The sequence below is a fragment of the Rhinolophus sinicus genome, linkage group LG18 (assembly GCF_036562045.2).
Source record: "Rhinolophus sinicus isolate RSC01 linkage group LG18, ASM3656204v1, whole genome shotgun sequence".
NCBI lineage: Eukaryota > Metazoa > Chordata > Mammalia > Chiroptera > Rhinolophidae > Rhinolophus > Rhinolophus sinicus.
In genome coordinates this window covers 13,235,062-13,253,257 of record NC_133767.1, presented here as the reverse complement: position 1 = coordinate 13,253,257, position 18,196 = coordinate 13,235,062, and the positions used below count along the sequence as shown (strand labels likewise).

General features: G+C 45.2%; 1 protein-coding gene across 1 annotated transcript in view; it reads right to left on the bottom strand.

The window, feature by feature from the left end:
* Nucleotides 1-17,011, bottom strand: part of CREBBP (CREB binding lysine acetyltransferase) — a 128,091-nt gene extending 111,080 nt beyond the window's left edge. The window contains 1 exon segment of the mRNA XM_074322705.1: nucleotides 16,779-17,011. Within this exon segment, the coding sequence (XP_074178806.1) occupies nucleotides 16,779-16,863 (85 nt within the window). The 5' untranslated portion in view covers nucleotides 16,864-17,011.
* Between the last annotated feature and the right edge of the window lie 1,185 nt (nucleotides 17,012-18,196).

Sequence of the window (18,196 nt, the reverse complement as noted above, 5' to 3'; positions counted from 1 at the left end):
AGCTTTGAAATTTCTTGGGCATTGTGTAAATAATGAAACAATTCTCCAACAATGGAGAATTAAAATATAAATAATAGTAATAATAATGAAAAGGAAAAGGAAAAGAAAAAAAAGCACTATTTTATTAGCATTTATGCCATTACAATTTTTATCTAGGCATTTAAACAAGTTCCCGAAAGACAGCTTAACGTTTATTTCTTTTTACAATGACTATTAGGAAACAATTAAAGCAAATTCGTTCTAAAATCTTCTGTGATTCAGGCTTCTTTTATGCAGATACACCACCCCCTAATTAGTACAGAATAATGAAGTTTTACTTCATTCTGAACAATGATCTTATATTGAGCAAAAAATCTTGCCCTTCCTCAGAATCACTATCTGCTCAAGAGCCAAAGCAGGCTTGGCTGGGCAATGGCTTTCCTCCCAGGCCTTCCTACAGTGGAAGCACGTCCCTGCTCTGTCTCCGGCCTTCACTCCAGGCGAGGCTGACTGGCCTTATTTGAGGCTGGAATAAAAATCTGTCTTCCACCACCACCACCACCAACCAGCCAGGATTATAATCTCATTGAGGAAAGCAGACCATGGACACCAAGTCACAAACAAAACTGGTAACACATACACGTCAGATTTTACAGCCAAGTGGAATGAGGAAGTGAATGGAAACAGGAAAAGCTTCAAATAAGAGACCAACTGGAGCATAATTTCAGAGGGAAAGGACACTGAGAAAAAAGAACATTCCAAACCGGCAGAGGTAAGCAGGCACAACAAACTGACTTTGCTGTAGTATCAAGAAAAAGAACTGCACGGTGGCAGGATTCCCCCGTAGGTGTGAATTCAATTCAGGAGGAAGGACCCCATTAGAATGCTCTCAACAAGCAATGGACTTCTTGGGGAAGGTCACTGTCAAAGCCCATTTAAATAATTGGTCATCATACAAAGCAGAGCATATGACAGAAAAGAAAAAAAAACCAAACCCAATTCTATCCTCTAGTTTGAATACAAATGTTGTGAGCAGGTTGTAAGACAATTCAATTTGTTAAACACCAATTTATGGCAATTTATGGGACGAATATTCATGTTACAAAAGGATGCATCCATGGGGACTCTTTAGATGGAAACCTGCCTAGTAAGTACCTTTAAATATTTAAACACCATGAACTATACTGTCTGAAGTGAGAGGAAGGAAACCAAGCTATTGGAACTAACTGAGATAAAACTACAATACCTTAGAAGCTGTAATGTCGATCAGAGGAGAAATACCTGATTTATGAAACTGCACTTTGTATACAGTCCCTGATTTACAATATTTCGACTTACAATTTTTTGACTATATAATGGTGCAAAAGCAATACACATTCATCCTTTGAATTTTGATTTTTTTTCCCAGGCTAGTGATACGCTGCAGTGACAGCAAAGCACAGCAATCATGAGGGTAAATAACCAACACTCTACAGTGTGTTCATTGTGGTAGATGGTTCTGCCCAACTGCAGACTAATGTGAGTATTCTGACCACGTTCAAGCCCGGCCAGGCTAAGCTCTGATGTGCGGTAGGTTAGGTATAATTAAATGCATTTTTGACTTATGACATTTTGAACTTACAATGGATGAATCGAACATAACCCCATTGCAAGTCGAGAAGCATCTGTAATTTATCAAGAATAAGTCTATCCAGGAAAGGCAAAATCTACTTTGTGTGATAACTATGAAAATTTAAACATTTTATTTTTCATTCCCAAATGCACTCATGGTTACTCTGCTTCAGGTATCAAGAAATCTTGCTTCACTCAATGTTTATTATTTACCTTCCAATTAAGGACCCAAGACAGTCCTGATTCAAAGGTCTTTGTCACATTGGACCCTATATCATCCGAGTTCTAGAATCACAGCCAGCCTCTTCTTATCTTCATTTGATGTTCTATCTAGAAGTTCCAGGAACGTGCCATTCCCAGACAGTGAGGACAATTTTAAGTTTCCTAAATGTGGTTTGTGTGCTGCCTCCCTCGGTCCTGAAGGGTAGAGAAAAGCCTTCAGGGGACAAAAGTGGAACAGAAGGTGCTGTCACAGCAGCAAGCCACCACCAGACTGACCATAAATTACCTAGCAGCCCCTAAACGGTAACCAGATGGTCTAGAGGAGAGGGAGCAGAAAGGGGTTTGCTGTTCGCCACCACCACAGTTGACAGGGGCGCCAGGACCCAGGTGAAGTGCTGAAATCAGCTGCTTATCCACCCTGCAACCCAATTACTGGTGCTGGGGGAGGAGGAATGAATGTGGGGGCTGAGCTAGGATCCAATCTCTGCAGAATCAGCCCCCACCCCAGGTGCCAGGCCACTTCAGGCTACCTGGCCACAGCCTAAGTACTAGTAAGCCGAGACCAGGCCCTCTGGCCCCAGTGCTGGGAGCTATAGCTGGCAGGCAGTAACCCCAAGTGAGGAGAAGGAGAAAGAAGGTATTCTGGACTTACAGGTGCCAGTGGACAACATACGGAAACGTGTGGACTAGGTGAGAGCCCACAACAGGAAATGAATGCACTGACTCCAAAACGTACACCAACATCCAGACAGTGGAATATTATCAGGCACTAAAAAGAAATGAGCTATCAGGCCATGAAAAGACATGAAGGAAACTTAAATGCATATTATTAAGTGAAAGAAGCCAACCTGAAAAGACTATGTACTATATAACTATATGACGTTCTGGAAAAGGCAAAACTATGGAGACAGTAGAAAGATCCGTGACTGTTAGAAGTTGGGGAGTGTGGGGGATTAATAGGTGGAACAGAGGGGATTTTTAGGGCAGTGAAAATACTCTATATAACGGTAGATACATGTCATTATACATCTGCCCCAAAACACAGAATGTACACCACCAAGAGTGAACCCTAATGCAAACTATGGACTTGGGGTGATGATGATGTGTCGGTGTAGGTTCATCTATCGTAACAAATATACTACTCTGTGTGGCATGTTGATAATGGGGGAGGCTGTGCATTTGTGGGGGTAAAGAGCAGGTGGAAATCTCTGTACTTTCAATTTTGCTGTGAACCGAAAATTGCTCTAAAAAAAAGTCTTAAAGGAAAAATAAAGTACAACCTAAAATTATAGATAAAATACAAGCAATTGAGAAGCACAAAATGATGGAGAATCACAAGCTAAAAACTAACATATCATCAATTAGAAAACATTAATAAATAATAATGCACAAAATATCTAGTGCTGTCCATGCTTGGTTTAAGTGTGCTGCTTTTAAAGTTTTAAGAATCCACCAACATATAAGCTCTTAGGGAACAATTTGATGATATGATCAAAATTACAAATGCATACTGCTTTTAACCATTATTTCCATTTTTAGGAATCTGCTCTATAGATGTACACATAACTGTGCAGAGCTATTCACTGAAGCACTGTTTGTGAGGACAAGATTGAAAATAACCTAAATGTCCATCAGTGGGGAGCAGATTAAACCAATTATGGCCCATCTCATATAATGGAACACTAGCAACTACGGAAGGCGATAATGCGGAGGCACTCCACGTGCTGCTGTGCACAGGTATGCCACAACGTGGACAGTACGCTACCTTGGGTAAGAAGAAAAAGGCAAGAAGGGGGCAAGAATACACGGTGTCTGCTTGAAGAGAGAAACCCTGCAGAGGAGCGAAATCTGCTCACATCTGAGGGGACAAGGTGGAGGGAGGGAGATTCTCACGCTACAAATCTGTGCCCTCTGATTGTTCAAACATGTGAGTGAAACTACCTGTTTAAGTAATTAAAGAAACTGATTTTTTCAAGGCAGCCCCTGGCGTGTCCAGACCCAGGCGATTAGCTTCAGCCCAGGTGATACACCTGGAATACTTCCAGGCGTTCCCAGTTCCAGTTGGGAGTGTTTACAGTTCGAAAATGAAATCTGAAATGGGCTCAACATTAGTTTAAAATATTTTTAGTGTTCAGATAAGCTTAAAAGGTAGGCCAAAAAAAGTACTTTAAAAAGGACTTCTCAAAAGTACTATTTTTTTCTAAAGTAATCTGACAACCTACATATAACATTTTGTACCCAACATAGTAGTAAGATAAATGTTGCTCCTATCAGGAAAGCTGACATTATTTCAAAATACTAAGAGAAACATTGCCTGACAAGGTCTTGTAGTTTCCAGCACATCGATGAACAACCCTCTAATAAAACGTTAAAATCGGAGCTTGTGACAAAGGAAGTAATGATTGGACATCACACTAAAACACAACCACATTTTCAAATCTTTGGATGACATTTCTAAGTTAATTTACACTTTGTTCCAATCATTCTCGCTAAAGGTCTAACGGTTTTGCAACAGGAACTAACCAAAACGCCACTTCTCACCATGTAACAGATTCTTCTAACCACAAATACTGAAGATGTTTTGCTTTGAATTTGATTTACTTTTGAACTAGTTTTTCATGACAAAAATTATATGCTTATGGGTTTTTTAAAAAGCCTTCAGCAAACTATAAAGTGAAAAGCAGAGAGCCCTCCCAAATCATCCGTCCCCCAGCCCCAAGAAAAACAATTTTTACAGATTTCCTTCTGGAGGTCTATGCACACACTAGTATCTATCTTTTTACCAACAAAATGATCTAATTATCATTTTTATTCTCCACTATTTTTATGTAATGATTCCCAAACTTCTCTCTTACAGTCCAAAATGCACTCACAGTAGAACACTTCGGGAAGAAAGAGTAAGAGAGAGCACGTGCTCATATACACGCAGCCCGTCTCCACAATGATACAGATACTGGTGGCCTGTGGGGAGTAGAACTGGGTGACTCCAGAAAGACAGGAGAGGGAGGCTTTTCATTAAACATTCCTTTGTATTCTTTGGAATTTTGAACACTTATGAATATGTTACTATTCAAAAGAATTAAAAAAAAAAAAAAGAACTTTTAAAAGAAAATTCTCCTGTTTGTATAAAAGTTTCCTAACATCTTAAATAAGAACACCAGTTCTTATTCTTAAGCTGCTTTTCAAGGGGACTTTTTCCTCCCACAAATGGGGTTTGGGAGGAGAGAAAGCAGTTGTCAATTCTTCTTGCAGATAGGAATTTGGATGGAAAAATACACTTTGGAAAGGCCAGACTAGACTTCCTCTAATTACCCTGGAAGTGATGAGTTTCTAAAATGTATTGTTTTTAAAGCCCTAAAAGAATGCCCTGGACTCCACGGTCTGACAACGGAGGCTCTCCGCGGCCTTCTTTGACCTTGCTTTCAGAGCCCAGCCTGACTCCCACTCACAGCTCATCCTGCACGGGCTCCAGTGTCCTTTCTCTGAGCAGTTTCCCCAACCAGTGCACCTGAAGCATTCGGTTCCTTCCCATCACGTCTGATCTGTTTGCAATTGGACAGGCACTGGCAGGGCTGCTGGATTGCCTGCCCACACCACTACACTCTGAGTTCCAAGAGGCCGGAGCCACCACTGCTGTCACAGCCTAGCAGGGCCCCACATAGAAGCACACATAATTCATTTGAATAATGCAAGCATTTAAATATTGGCTGAATAAAAGAATGACATGGTAGACTTGAGACTGGAGCGCAGGCCCACCGACTCCCCAGAGCAGGACAGCAGCAGTCTCCACCTCAGAAGCAAGACCACACTGCTTTCAAATGGCAGCCCACTGAACGTAAACCAAAAAGTACCTGGTTTTTGTAAAAACTGTTATACACTCAGGAGTTTATACCTTAGACCTCCACACTTGCTGTTATGCTGTTCCCTTTGCCTATCAGGGGTGTCAAAACTTTTTTCAACGGTTTTCACCAAGGGCCATATGCGGTAAAATACACAAACAGCCGGGCCACTCACTTGAGGTGAAGTACGTATTGCCTCACCTGGTTTATTTAAGTAAACTAAATATGTTTTTGGAATTTGCTGCAGGCCAGTTAACAATGGACTGTGGCCGCAGTTTTGACACCCCTGGCCTAGCCAGTTCCCACGCCCCATCTCCTGTTCATCCTCAGGTCTCTGTGCTAATGCCACTTCTCCAGGAGGCCTTCCAACCCCCTTCAGAACAGACTCTGTCCTACACCAGGCCTGCACCTCCCCTTTGAGGTACGAGGTCACACCTGACTAGAACTACCTCCCGTGAAGGAAGGCACCAGACCTGTTGTGTTCACGCTAGATTTCCAGGGCTGACACCACAGTGCAACCAATATTTTCTAAATGAGTAAATAATCCTAAATTTAAAGCGATGAACATTTTTGAAAATATCTTCTATCTTTAAAAGACAGACCCTTTAAAGGAACTCTGTCCTTTAGATCATAAATATCTTAAAGAAAACTCTAGACAAACGAGATAAGTAAATGTACTTAGGCCTACGCTATACAATACAGAAGCCAATGGCCACATGTAGCTATTTTCATTAATAAAAATTAAATAAAATTTAAATTTTAGTTCTTGAGTCACATTAGTAACAGTTCAAATGCGCCACAGCCACAAGTGGTAGTGGTTCCAGTTCTGGGCAGTGCAGATATAGAACACGTCCATCGTCACAGAAAGTTCGACTACACAGTGCAGACTTAGAGATTATCATGAGAACAGTGGCATTTCAAACTAAGGAAATGTCCAAATCCACTCTCTTACTGTTGAGAAGGAAATCAGTTTTTCCTTAAACTTTCAAAGATTGAGAAAATCACCAGTGTGAGCTAAAACACTGGCTTATCTCTCGATAATTTGAATGATTTCCTCAGAAATTTAAAATTTTTTTTATTATTTTTTATATTAGTTTCAGGTGTAAAAAAAATGATTAGACATTCACACCCCTCACAGAGTGATAGCCCCTCCCATCTCCTACCCCTCTGACACCGTATACGGCTGTTACAGAACCACTGACTATATTCCCCATGGTGTACTTTACATCCCGTGACTATATATATAAAATCATAGCTGACATTCACTGTTATTCTACTTCAGCTCCAGGTGTCCAGCGCAGTGGTCAGGCGTCTACACTGTCTGTGAAGTGACCCCCTGATACGTCCAGTGTCCACCTGGCACCCTGTTATCTTTACAACATTATTGATTACGTTCCCCATCCTGTATCTCACATCCCTGTGACCACTCTGTGACCACCGATTTGTACTTTCTAATCCCTTCACCTTCTCCCCCATCTCCCAACCCCCCTCCCATCTAGCAGACATCAGTTTTTTGTCTGTATCACCTCAGAGACTTTTTAAAGAGAAGCCCAACTCTGGGCAGGCTGTGCTCTTCACACAGAAAACAGTCCCCACAGCAGCAGGGGCACGACCAAACGACACGGATAATCTATCAACACTTTCTGTCTTTCTGTTATTTTCAAGAAGAGAGAATCCCCACAATACAGCAAGGAGCTAAATCCCTTCCTTTCAAGACCAGTGTTAACTGAACCGAAGAGCAAATTAAATTTCACTGATATTTCTTTTAACCAATCACCCTGACTAAACTGGATAGTGATCCCAAAGCCATTTTCTCCCCTAACTCTGTTTTCCAAAAAATTACTATTTTTGTAATTTCGCCATACTCGCTTTCCCTTTTCCTCTAAGTCCTAACCTAAATCAAGTCCTGATTCTGAAATACTAGAAAAACAGTCCCATTTAGATTTCAGTTTTCCAATAAAGAAAAGCTTTTAATTTCAAACACAGATTGAATAAAGGGTGTAAAACTGTTACCAGTTTTGTAGGATTCCTGAATCAGCTTCTAATTCATTCGTCTGCAAACTGGTACTGAGACTACAGTAGCCCTGGTGCTGGAAGCCAAATAGGCAGGGGAGGCATCTTCCCATTTACTCAGCAAGAAACTTCCATGGACCTGGTTCTGGATCAGATCCCTAGCCCACATCATCCCAGCTCTCACCAGCCCAGGAGGAAGGTGACGTATATATTTTCCCACACAATTAAACAGTAATAGTTGCTACAACCTGCTATATGCCAGGAACCATAGTAGCCCCAATATACAAAGCTAATCAAAGAGAGAAGGAATGGAAAATTCTAGGGGGAAAGATCCATTTTAGAAATGAGATGACTCTTCTCCCACCCCACCAAAGCTCAAATGTAAAGTCACTGGCCCAAGTCACAGAGCTGATGAGCCAAGACCAGCACCCACCCTGAGGAGACGCAGGGCTCCCTCCTCACTACCACGCTGCCCACATCCCGTATTAAAAGCTCTGACATTTCCTTCAACTCTGAGTCATGGTTAGAAGGTTCTACTTTTAATCAGGTGACAAATACTCAAAATATTTTAATCCAAAGGAATTGGGTCGAGCTCTTATGGTCCATAATTGTCAAAGCAATAGATAGATTTCTATAGTTCCTGAGTATCATCATTCAGCTTGTAATCAAATACCAAAATCCACCAAAATATTGGTCTTTAATACCAAAATATTATTATTTAAATATTGCACAAGTCTCTCTACAGGTTATTATAAAAAACAGTCGCTTATTTTTCTCAATGTTTCATTAGTTATTCTCACTACAAAGTTAAAATATGTATAGATGGTACAGTTTTAATAAGAAAAATCCAAAATATTTGGGGGGAGTGCAAAGTTAAGTTTTTGAATTATAAAAAGAATTTGCTTTACAACTGAATTGTACAACTCCATTAAACAGCTACAACTATTAGGAAACACCTACTGCATATGGTAAAACACAGGTATATTAGAAAGACTGGCAAATTAAGAGATTTTCAAACAGTAGCAGATGGGACACCCAGAAATAGGAAAGTCAGGTTTAATTACGTGAAATTTTTTTTCACCACTAGATTTTGCTATTCTTAGCAATGGTTCAACTAAACATTCTTTTGATTAATGGAAATGAAACATGGGGGAAAATGTCACATGGGATGATATGCAAGTCTTTCTAGGGGTAAGGTTTAAAAAGAAAGAAAATTTGTCTTTTAGACAAAGAGCTCAAAAATAACCTTGCTTCCCAAATTTAGAACCATAAAACACCCTAAAGGCAGTTTTTCAAAGACAATAGTCATTTTCTATATTGTCTAAGAACTTGGGGTGGGGGGACACTAGCTTGCTTCCCTGTGCACAGAACTCTTCCCCAAGACCAAGTGTGTCGTTTCCAATCAAAGGTCTGCTCTGCTCCCACAGGACCCTGTGCATGGCTCTAGCTCAGCCCTCCTGTCAGGAAGTCACAGCCCCCACGCAAAGTCAAACACGCAGAGCCCCCCAGCAGGCACTGGTGGAGGACTTACAGTTCCATCAGTGATGGGCTGCACTGTGAGCGTGTTCCTGAAAGTTAGGCCTAAGACTGATGTGGAAAGTGTCGCGTCTCTCCCCCCGTTTGTGCAGGGGCTGTGGCCAAATGCTCCAGATGCAAGGAGTCCACCAGCCTGTGACAGAATTCTGAGGAGGGAGGCACTGCTAGGAGAAGGCCTCAGAGTGGGCCGAGGGAACCCCAGGCTCGTGTGCTGAAAACCAGAGGGCACGGCCAGGAGTCCGAGAGCTTCTGAAAGACTGGGACAACCAGAGCAGGCGCAGATGAACGCCACAGGCAGATCACACCCAGAGACAAAACTGCTGGGAGTGGCCAGCGTGTCTTGCCCAACAAGAAGGCACAGAAAACCAGCAGGCTCCCCAACTGCCTGGCTCCTCACTCTGGTTCAGCACAAAAGGCCCAGGAGACACAGGCTATGACTCCTGGTGTGTGTGCTTCCCTTGGCCACGGCCCTCGCCCTTCCCAAGGTCTGTCGATCACAGGTGCTACCCCCACTTGGACAGCTAGCCCTGGGCCTCCTAGCATTCAGGAAACAGCAGGTATATAAATGAAGCCCTCTTTGGGTTTCCTTTCTGACTCATGCATTTTAGCATTTGACTGCATTTTGTATTCTTAAGTTTTGCCCCTAAGTCTTACCTTGTTAACCAGCCCTAAGCTACGCAGAGGCATCGATCAGAATCCTTTGTGCACTGCTAGTGCCTATTCCCTAACAAGTACCTCAAACTGAACTGCAATATACCCAGTAAAGAAACAGAATCACATATTCATTGGATACTTAAACAGTCCATGAAATATGCTTCAAAATTACTAAGAATTTTCAGAACATGCCACACCACTTAAGTTTGTGCAACTTTAGAATTTCATGGCCATTGTTCCTATTAAAAAAATACAACAGAAAATGGAGGCAAAAATCAATACTATTGATTATATAATTCTTGGCTATCTCCTCACTGAGTGGGCTACACTACCTGCTCGTGATCTGCCTGCTCGTGATTCCGCATGGATATGAGTACATGGCTACTGTCAGTTCCAGAACCATCAACACACAGGTCTCTGGTCCAATCAGACAAGCAACTCCCAGTAAATCAGAACTACAGGGCACACCCACTTCCCCTGGTAAGGACAGTCCCGGCCACCATGCACTGAGCATTTACTCAGACCAGGTACTTTTCACACATCGTCTATCTCATTCTACCCTCTTCACCATCCTTTGAGATGGGAATGGTTATGATCTCTATTTTACAGACGAGGAAAGTGAGGCTCAGAGAGCTGGTGTAACTTGACCAGGGTCATGATGTTAGCAAGGGGGAAAGGAAAACTGCACCTATGGGGCCTGGCTCCAAAGCCAGCGCTCTCATGCCCCACGCTGCTCAGTCACCACCACAGCCTGTGCTGCCAACACCGAGAGCCACCAGAGCCACCTGTGAGAGTGCCGACCAGGCCCTGACATCAGCACTCCTACAGCCAGCCAGGTCGGCCCACAAGTGAAAATGCACAGGTGCACATCTGCATCTCGACAGAAATTGTGACTAGGACAAACAGACCCTAAGATTTGTGGCAATGAGCTTAAAATCCCAATCTTATGAGAAAAGCTATGCGAACTAAGAAGGACAAATAACCAACGTTCATTCACACATTCCCTCAACTATTTACCGAGGGCCTAGCATGTGCCAGGCACGGCTCCCAGCCATGGGAACACGAATATGAAAAGCTCTCACAGAGCTGCTCACCTTCAAGTTTCACCGGAAGGTGCAGACTTGGAGGGCTTAAGCCACTGGGGTTAATGAAAAACAAAATGACAAGCAAACAAAACAATCACCTTAATTAACTGGATTTTTGTTCAACTTACCTGATTTTAAATTAAGCAGTACATAAAACTGTTACACAGGAACAAAAAAGACAGAGAGGGGTTGTCTATGAGCTTCGAAGTAGCCCCAGACTCTGCCTGACTGCAGAGGGTTTATCATCCCTGCTCCCCGTGCTTCAGGTTCAGCAGTCAGACCAGCACACAGTAGGTGCTCAGAAAACCTGTGCTGGCTGCTATTCAACTGCTCTTGTCCTTGAAGCCTTCAGAGACGGCTGAGATTGGCACAACCCTGGCAGCCCGGTGCTCCCAATGGCTCCTCAGAGCATGAGTCCCACGTTACGTTACATCAGGGCCCTACCCTGCGGCCCAAGGGCCAAATAGTTTTACTGGCACACAGCCATGCCCATTCCTGTAGTTGTGTCCAGGGCTGCTTTCATGTTAAAATGGCAGCGTTGAGCAGCTGTGACAGACACCATCTGGGCCGCAGAACCGAAAATACATCCTCTGGCCTATAACAGAAAGTTTGCCCACCCATGTGTTCCATAAAAAAGGTTTGGGAACGGTGTAAACTACAGCCCCCGTCTCCACAGCCCATTGGTACATAATGGCTCTGGGAAAGCCTGCAGTAAAGTTCCTTGGCTATTCCCAATCTCATTTGAGCACAAAACTTTTTTTGAGAAACACTTCTTCACATGCCGTGTAGTTCCTTGGAACATGCTCGAAGTGCTGGTTTGAGTAAGATGAAGAGGTGGTGTCCTGAATAATGTTACCCCAAGAACTGAACTGGCTTAAAGTAAGCTTTCCTAATCTTGCTGTACACAATAAGGTACATTTCATCTTAACAAGAGAAAGCACACTTTTTTTATTAGGTTGGTGCAAAAATAATTGCGGTTTAAAAGGTTAAAAAGTAACTGCAAAAACCGCAATTACTTTTGCACCAACCTAATGTATTTAACTATTTATTAAACTAAATCATTTTCAACTATTTTGTTTTCAAACACACTAAATAAAAATACGAAGTTGGCACTTATGTAGCCCCAAGTAATCTCATAACTTTGTCACACAACTGCAATGGCACAAGTCAGAAGTCGTAAAAATACTGGCTAACAATCTAAGCATCAACTTCCAACTGTAGGATTAAATTTCAGTCCCTTTATAACTAATTTTCAATTATGTTGAAGAATTACATAATCAGGGGGGCGGCCGGATGGCTCAGTTGGTTAGAGTACGAGCTCTCAACAACAAGGTTGCTGGTTCAATTCCCGCATGGGATGGTGGGCTGCACCCCCTGCGACTAAAGACTGAAAATGGCAACTGGACTTGGAGCTGAGCAGCTCCCTCCACAACTAGATTGAAGAGCTGATGGGCCCTGGAGAAACACATTGTTCCCCAATGTTCCCCAATGAAAGAAAAAAAAAAAAGTAAAAAAAAGAGTCTAACAAGAATTACAGAATCAAATTCAAACATTAAACAGGAGTGATTCTCAATCTTGATCGGCTGTCAAGGGACTGTGGTGTGATTCATACTCACTCACCATCACCTGAGGAACTTCAAATGGAGGCACTGTTCTCGCCCCTCACAGTTCTTCAAAAGCCCCTACATTTCTAATAAGTAAAAGCAAATTCGTGAAAAGCCCTAGTCCTTGATGTCTCTACGAAAACTTACATTTCCTTTCATTTTGCCAGAACTTAATTAAGAGATAAAATAATTTGACTGGTCCTCAGTTACTCACTGCAATAACCACGAAGATGAGACCACACGAAGGTGAGGCCTGGGATAATACCCTGCTGCTGCCAGGAGCAGAGGAGGAGGAGGCCCTGCCCTGCGCCCCCGGCAGGAACACAGCTCTGCTCCCCCCATAGCTGGTCACAAACTTTCCCCATAGGGATTTAATTCACTTGCTGGAGTTATGCTATTGAAACTTGCCAAGTACTGCAGTCTCCTGAGTCCGTGATTCAAGCAAATTCCATGTTTATGGAAGCAGATTTAGGAAAATGAATATACTGTACAAATCTATTTACTTTAATGATCTAGGTTTGGTTCTGGTTTCGACCCTTTAAATTACTTTGGGCAGATCACCTCTCAAGTGTGGTTCCTCACCTAGAAGCAAAAGGAACAGAACCTCCCTTTCCTACCTATTAGGATGCTATGAGGACCAAACTGACGTGAGGGAGGAAAGCACGCTGATACGTAAAGCTCTGCGCATACATAAAACATCGTTTTGTTGTAGAAGGTATTTTGGTTGATAACCGTATTTACCACATTCTTTAAATATGGTTTTCTACTGCATTTAAAGGAATTATAAAATGTAATCACAACTGCTTAGGGGACACTTATACAGATGAAATAGACCTACGTTCAATTTTCAGAAGGCAGTCTTAAAAAACTTTTTTATAAATAGTCTATCTGTTGTATGTAAATTTGGCCTCAATTAAGCTGACAAAAATGTCTACCGCTTGCCTGGATATTTACTCTCCTACACTGTTAAATCATGAATCCCTGCTGTTAAAAGACACTAATATGCTGTTTTAATTTGGACATATTAAATAAAGAAGTTTCCAAAACACACAACTAACTATACACTGGTAACATAACGTCCTACTTCTTACAAAGGCTGCCACGTAAAGGAAAACTACAGTTGTGAGAAAGCATTGAAGCCTTCGATGTAAGAGAAGAACGTGCTACTTCTACAACATCTGACACCACTGAATTCTGTGCCACTCCAGAGCTGAGGTTTGGGTGCGGTGAAAGGACTGTTTCTCCTTGCTGATCGTGCTGCCTTCCTTTGGGTGCAGGCCCTATTGCCGCATCCCCTCTGCACGCTCTCCTCAGCGGCCCCAGACTTCTGCCTGTCATCAGTGGCAACGGCATACCACTCGGAGCTGCCACCTTAACTGTGCAGTGTTTTAGGCACATCACGCTCCCCCCGCTAGACTGCAAGAGCGCTGCGGGGAGCACTCTGGCTGGAACCCTACCCAAGGTCAGGGGTCCTGTTCTCTCAGCAAACTGCCAGCCCCCAGACTCATCTCACAGACACCAATGACTCCACAGGCCAGTCCCCAGACATGCACTGCAAGATGGCAGTCCCAGCAGCTCATTTCTCAGGCCACCAAGGCCCCCTCCCACTCCTCCTAACCCCTCAGCTCTTCCTATGCACAGAGTTTCTCTCCCTCAAATCTTATCATGAGCAGGGGACACACATTGGTCCACCGGGCCCAACTGTCTCCTAGAAGCCTCAGGCACGCATTCCCTCACTAAAATAAGGTTAGTCTCTCAAGAATGTTATCCCCAGCTCTCTCCCCACTTTCCTACCTAACCAAACGTCTTCACTCCTTTGATTGTATGAAATGTAATTCCTTTAGTCCTTTATTTGCTTAATCTATGTCCTTAAGATCTGTCTTAAGACCACTAGTTACAGGAAACAAGGCTGTACATGGTTTAATGCGTTTGATGATTCCCTTCCTCGCCGCCAACAAAACAGACCCTTTCATAATAACGCGATATGATCAATGTGTAACATGATGTGATGAATGTGTGAATTTCATTCTTTGGATTATTTAATTCAGAGCTTTTAAAAACTGACCTTTTCGTTCCACATTTCAAAAAGTAAAAGAGCCCCCCCTAACTTATGAGTATCAAAATTGAAAAGGAAGGGGGAAAAAGTGGGTAAGAATGGAAAATCCTTTTGGATAAACTTTGATGTGCTTAGCAGCACATTAAGTATCTGACCATCCAACAATGGATGACCCAAAACGCCATCCTTTGGGCTCCATCTTGGAAACAGTAAGATGTATATACCGTGTTTCCCCTAAAATAAGACCTAGCAGGAAAATCAGCTCTAATGCGTCCTTTGAGGCAAAAAATAATTTAAAGTACGGTCTTATTTTGGTCTTATTTTACTATAATATAGGACCCGGTCTTACATTATTTTTTGCTCCAAACGACCCATTACAGCTGACTGTCTGGCCAGGTCTTATTTTCGGGGAAACACGGTAGTAGATCAACCTTTTTGTTAAGTCTTGTGTTAATCTGTTCCTCTGTATAAAACAAAATCTGCAATAACCTCATTCAACAGTAGCAAAGTTGCAACGCCATCCAAAAAGTTACCAGTTTCAGAGACAAGCTTCAAAGCTGAACTTGCCTGGTATGATCTACTTTTCGTATGATTAAAGACTTTTCACTCAAACAAGGCAAGATTAATGAAGCAAAGGAGATCTGCAGTAAAAGAGCATTTAAATCACCGTTGTTTCCACATTTCTCACTTCAGATAAGGCGATTTTACAAAACTAAAATCAAACTCAACTCTTTATTAGTTCTTAAAAGAGTATTATTAGTAACTTTTATATCCTATGACACTTATTTACTCCTTCCCACTGTTGAACAAATTTCATTTTAATTAAACAACATGCTCCTTGATAGATTTTTACGTGAATTGTTTCTCTCACTTCTACATTAACGAATATTTTAGGAATTGTATTAAAACCAAAGCCATAAAATTCAAGCTCTGTTTCAATAGCAGAAATAGATTTTTAGACCACTAGTAGAAATGTGCTAGTGGTCAGTCATAGAAATATTTGCAGAAGCTGAACAGCTGTGTCTACTGCAAATCTGAAGGCATTGCTGCAGCAAATCTAATTCAATTTGGACTCATTCATTATAAACTGATTTTCAGATGCTGCTACTGCAAAGCCGTACTGGAAAAATGCAAGCTGCGCCCGGAGACAGAACTGTTCCCAGAGGCGACAAGTTCTTACTGCCAAGGAGAGCTCTAAAAGAGGAAATACAACTCGTTCATAATGCTACCATGAACCAGCCCAGAAGAACCCAGAATTATTAAATGAATAGAAAACTAAAATATTTCTCTTAGGAAATTGATATGATTACCTAAGAAAGTTTACAGGGAAGCTGCTTAATGAGAAAAAGATTTATTCAGTATCCTGCTAAAAGAATTGTTTTTGAAAAATGGTAATTCCTGTGTTCCCTAATATAATTTTTCCTACATCTACACGGTAAAAGTAACACGAGCTCAAATGGAGATTGCAACCCAAATGAATCTATTTAACTTTCTTTTAAGGTTATACCTGTGAAATTAAACACACCACAGTAACTTTTAGAACATCCTGCTAACGAAGTTTAGGGTTGTGAAAAATGGAATGACTCGGCTGACCGGACAACAAGTTTTCAAGATAACTACTAATGTGCTCCCAAAGAGCACGCAGCACATTCCAAGAAACTTCTAAGTCGTAACTCATAATCTGGCGGCTGCACTGCCTTCTGGTCACAGCGTTGCGAATGTGTCACCAATTCAGAAAACACTTCGGGTCCCCTTTCGGCGGCACTATTTGCTTCTCTACCCATCAAACTTACCCTTCGCTGTCATCCCTCCCGACAGCCACGCGTGTGTCGACACACGGCGGCAGAGGGAGGAGTATGGAATCACCACGCAAAATAAACAATCTCCACTTTACTTTTTCTCCCTGGAAGTACCACTCGGTTTCCAGGCGAGAAAGGTCCACCAACTCCGGGAAACCCGAGTGCACCCGGGCATGTGAGGCCCCACTCGGGTTTCACGACAGTCTTCCTAAAAACTTCCCGTCTCTGGCGGAGCTCTCGGGGAAGGGGCTGCGCGGGCCTCCACTTCGGGGAGCTCCGCACGCCGGCCAACGAGTTCGACTCTCCGGAGGACACTCGCCTTCGGGGGAATCTGACAGCGACCCCCGAGGCTCCCACCCCCCGCTCAGCCCCCTCCTCACCTGTGCTGTCATTAGCCGAGAAGCCGGGCGAGCTGAGTTTGGCTCTTTTGGGGTTGGGCGGTCCGTCCAGCAAGTTCTCGGCCATTTTCACCTGCTCGCGAAAACAGCCCCGAACGCGGGCGGCAGGACCAGCGAGCGCTCCGGAGCGGGGGTTGGCGCCGGCCCCAGCCGGCTACGAAGGGAGAGCAGCGAGCGCGAGCGGCGAGCCGCGAGCAAGCGCCGAGGGAGAGGGAGGGCGCAGGGCCGGGTGGGGGAGGCGGCGGCCAAATCTCAGCCACAGCAACAGCGCCCCGCAGCGCTCACCGCCCGCCCCCGGCCGCTGCCGCCGCTGCCGCCGCCGGCCGCGGCCCCCTCATCCCCTGCCCGCCTCCCGAGCGCGACACTCCGCGGCGGGGGCGCCCCGGCGGCCCGGCCGCCCCCACGGGCCCGGCTGGTAGCGACGGCGCCCGGCTGGCCGGCTCAGGCAGTCCCCGGGAACATGGTGCCGCCGCCGCGCCGCCGCCTCACTCCCCCCCCCCCCCCGCGCCCCACTTAATTAATTCGCTCGCGGCCCGACGACCGGGGGCTCCGGGCTCCGCTCTCTGCCCGCGGCCCGCCGCTGCCGCCGCCGCCGTAAGAAAAAACAATGCGCGAAGCGGGCCGCCGCCGCCGCCGCCGCCACGGCCCCCACCCCCGTTCCGCCGCCGCCGCCGCCGCTGCCGCCGCCGCCGCCGCCGCCGCCGCCGCGGCTCCGGGAGGCCGAGCCGAGAAGCGAGCGGGGCCGCCGGAGCGGGCGCCGAGGGCCGGGCGGAGCGGGCCGGCCGGGCGGAGCGGGGTGCGCGGGCGGTTGTGGGGCCCGGGACCGGCGGGGCCGAGTAGATCGCGCTCGAAGCCCCGGTCGGGTCCGCGACAAGATGGCGGCTGTTGATTCCTCAATTAAAAAAAAAAGAAAGTTTTTTTTCTTCTCTTTCCAGAGCCTGAACGGGGAGGGGGAGGGGGCGGGGCACGCCGGTGCGTCACCCCCCCGCGGCGTCACCACGCACGGCCCCCGCCCCGCCCCCTCCACCTGCGCCGGCCGCGGCGGAAAGAGCCGAGCGAGCTCGGGCAGTAGGGCCGAAGGCGCGGCTGCGGTGTGTTGCGCGGCGGGGCGGCGGCCGGGCCTACGGGACCGCGGACGCCGGGCCCGGCCGACACTTTTGTTCTGACCGCGACTGGGCTGCCGGGCCCAGCATGGGCCGGGGGCGGCGGCCTGGCCGCGGACCGGACCCCAGGCGCAGAGTCGGCACAGGCCGGGCCTGTCCGTCCCTCTGGGGCGACTCTGCCGGGTCCCGGATCCTCACTTCCCTGCCCGCGATGTCCAGGGCGACACGAGCCAAGCCTGGTCACTTCCCCTTGCCGGATGCCAGCGATCTGTCGTGGCCTCTACAGGTTACAGACCG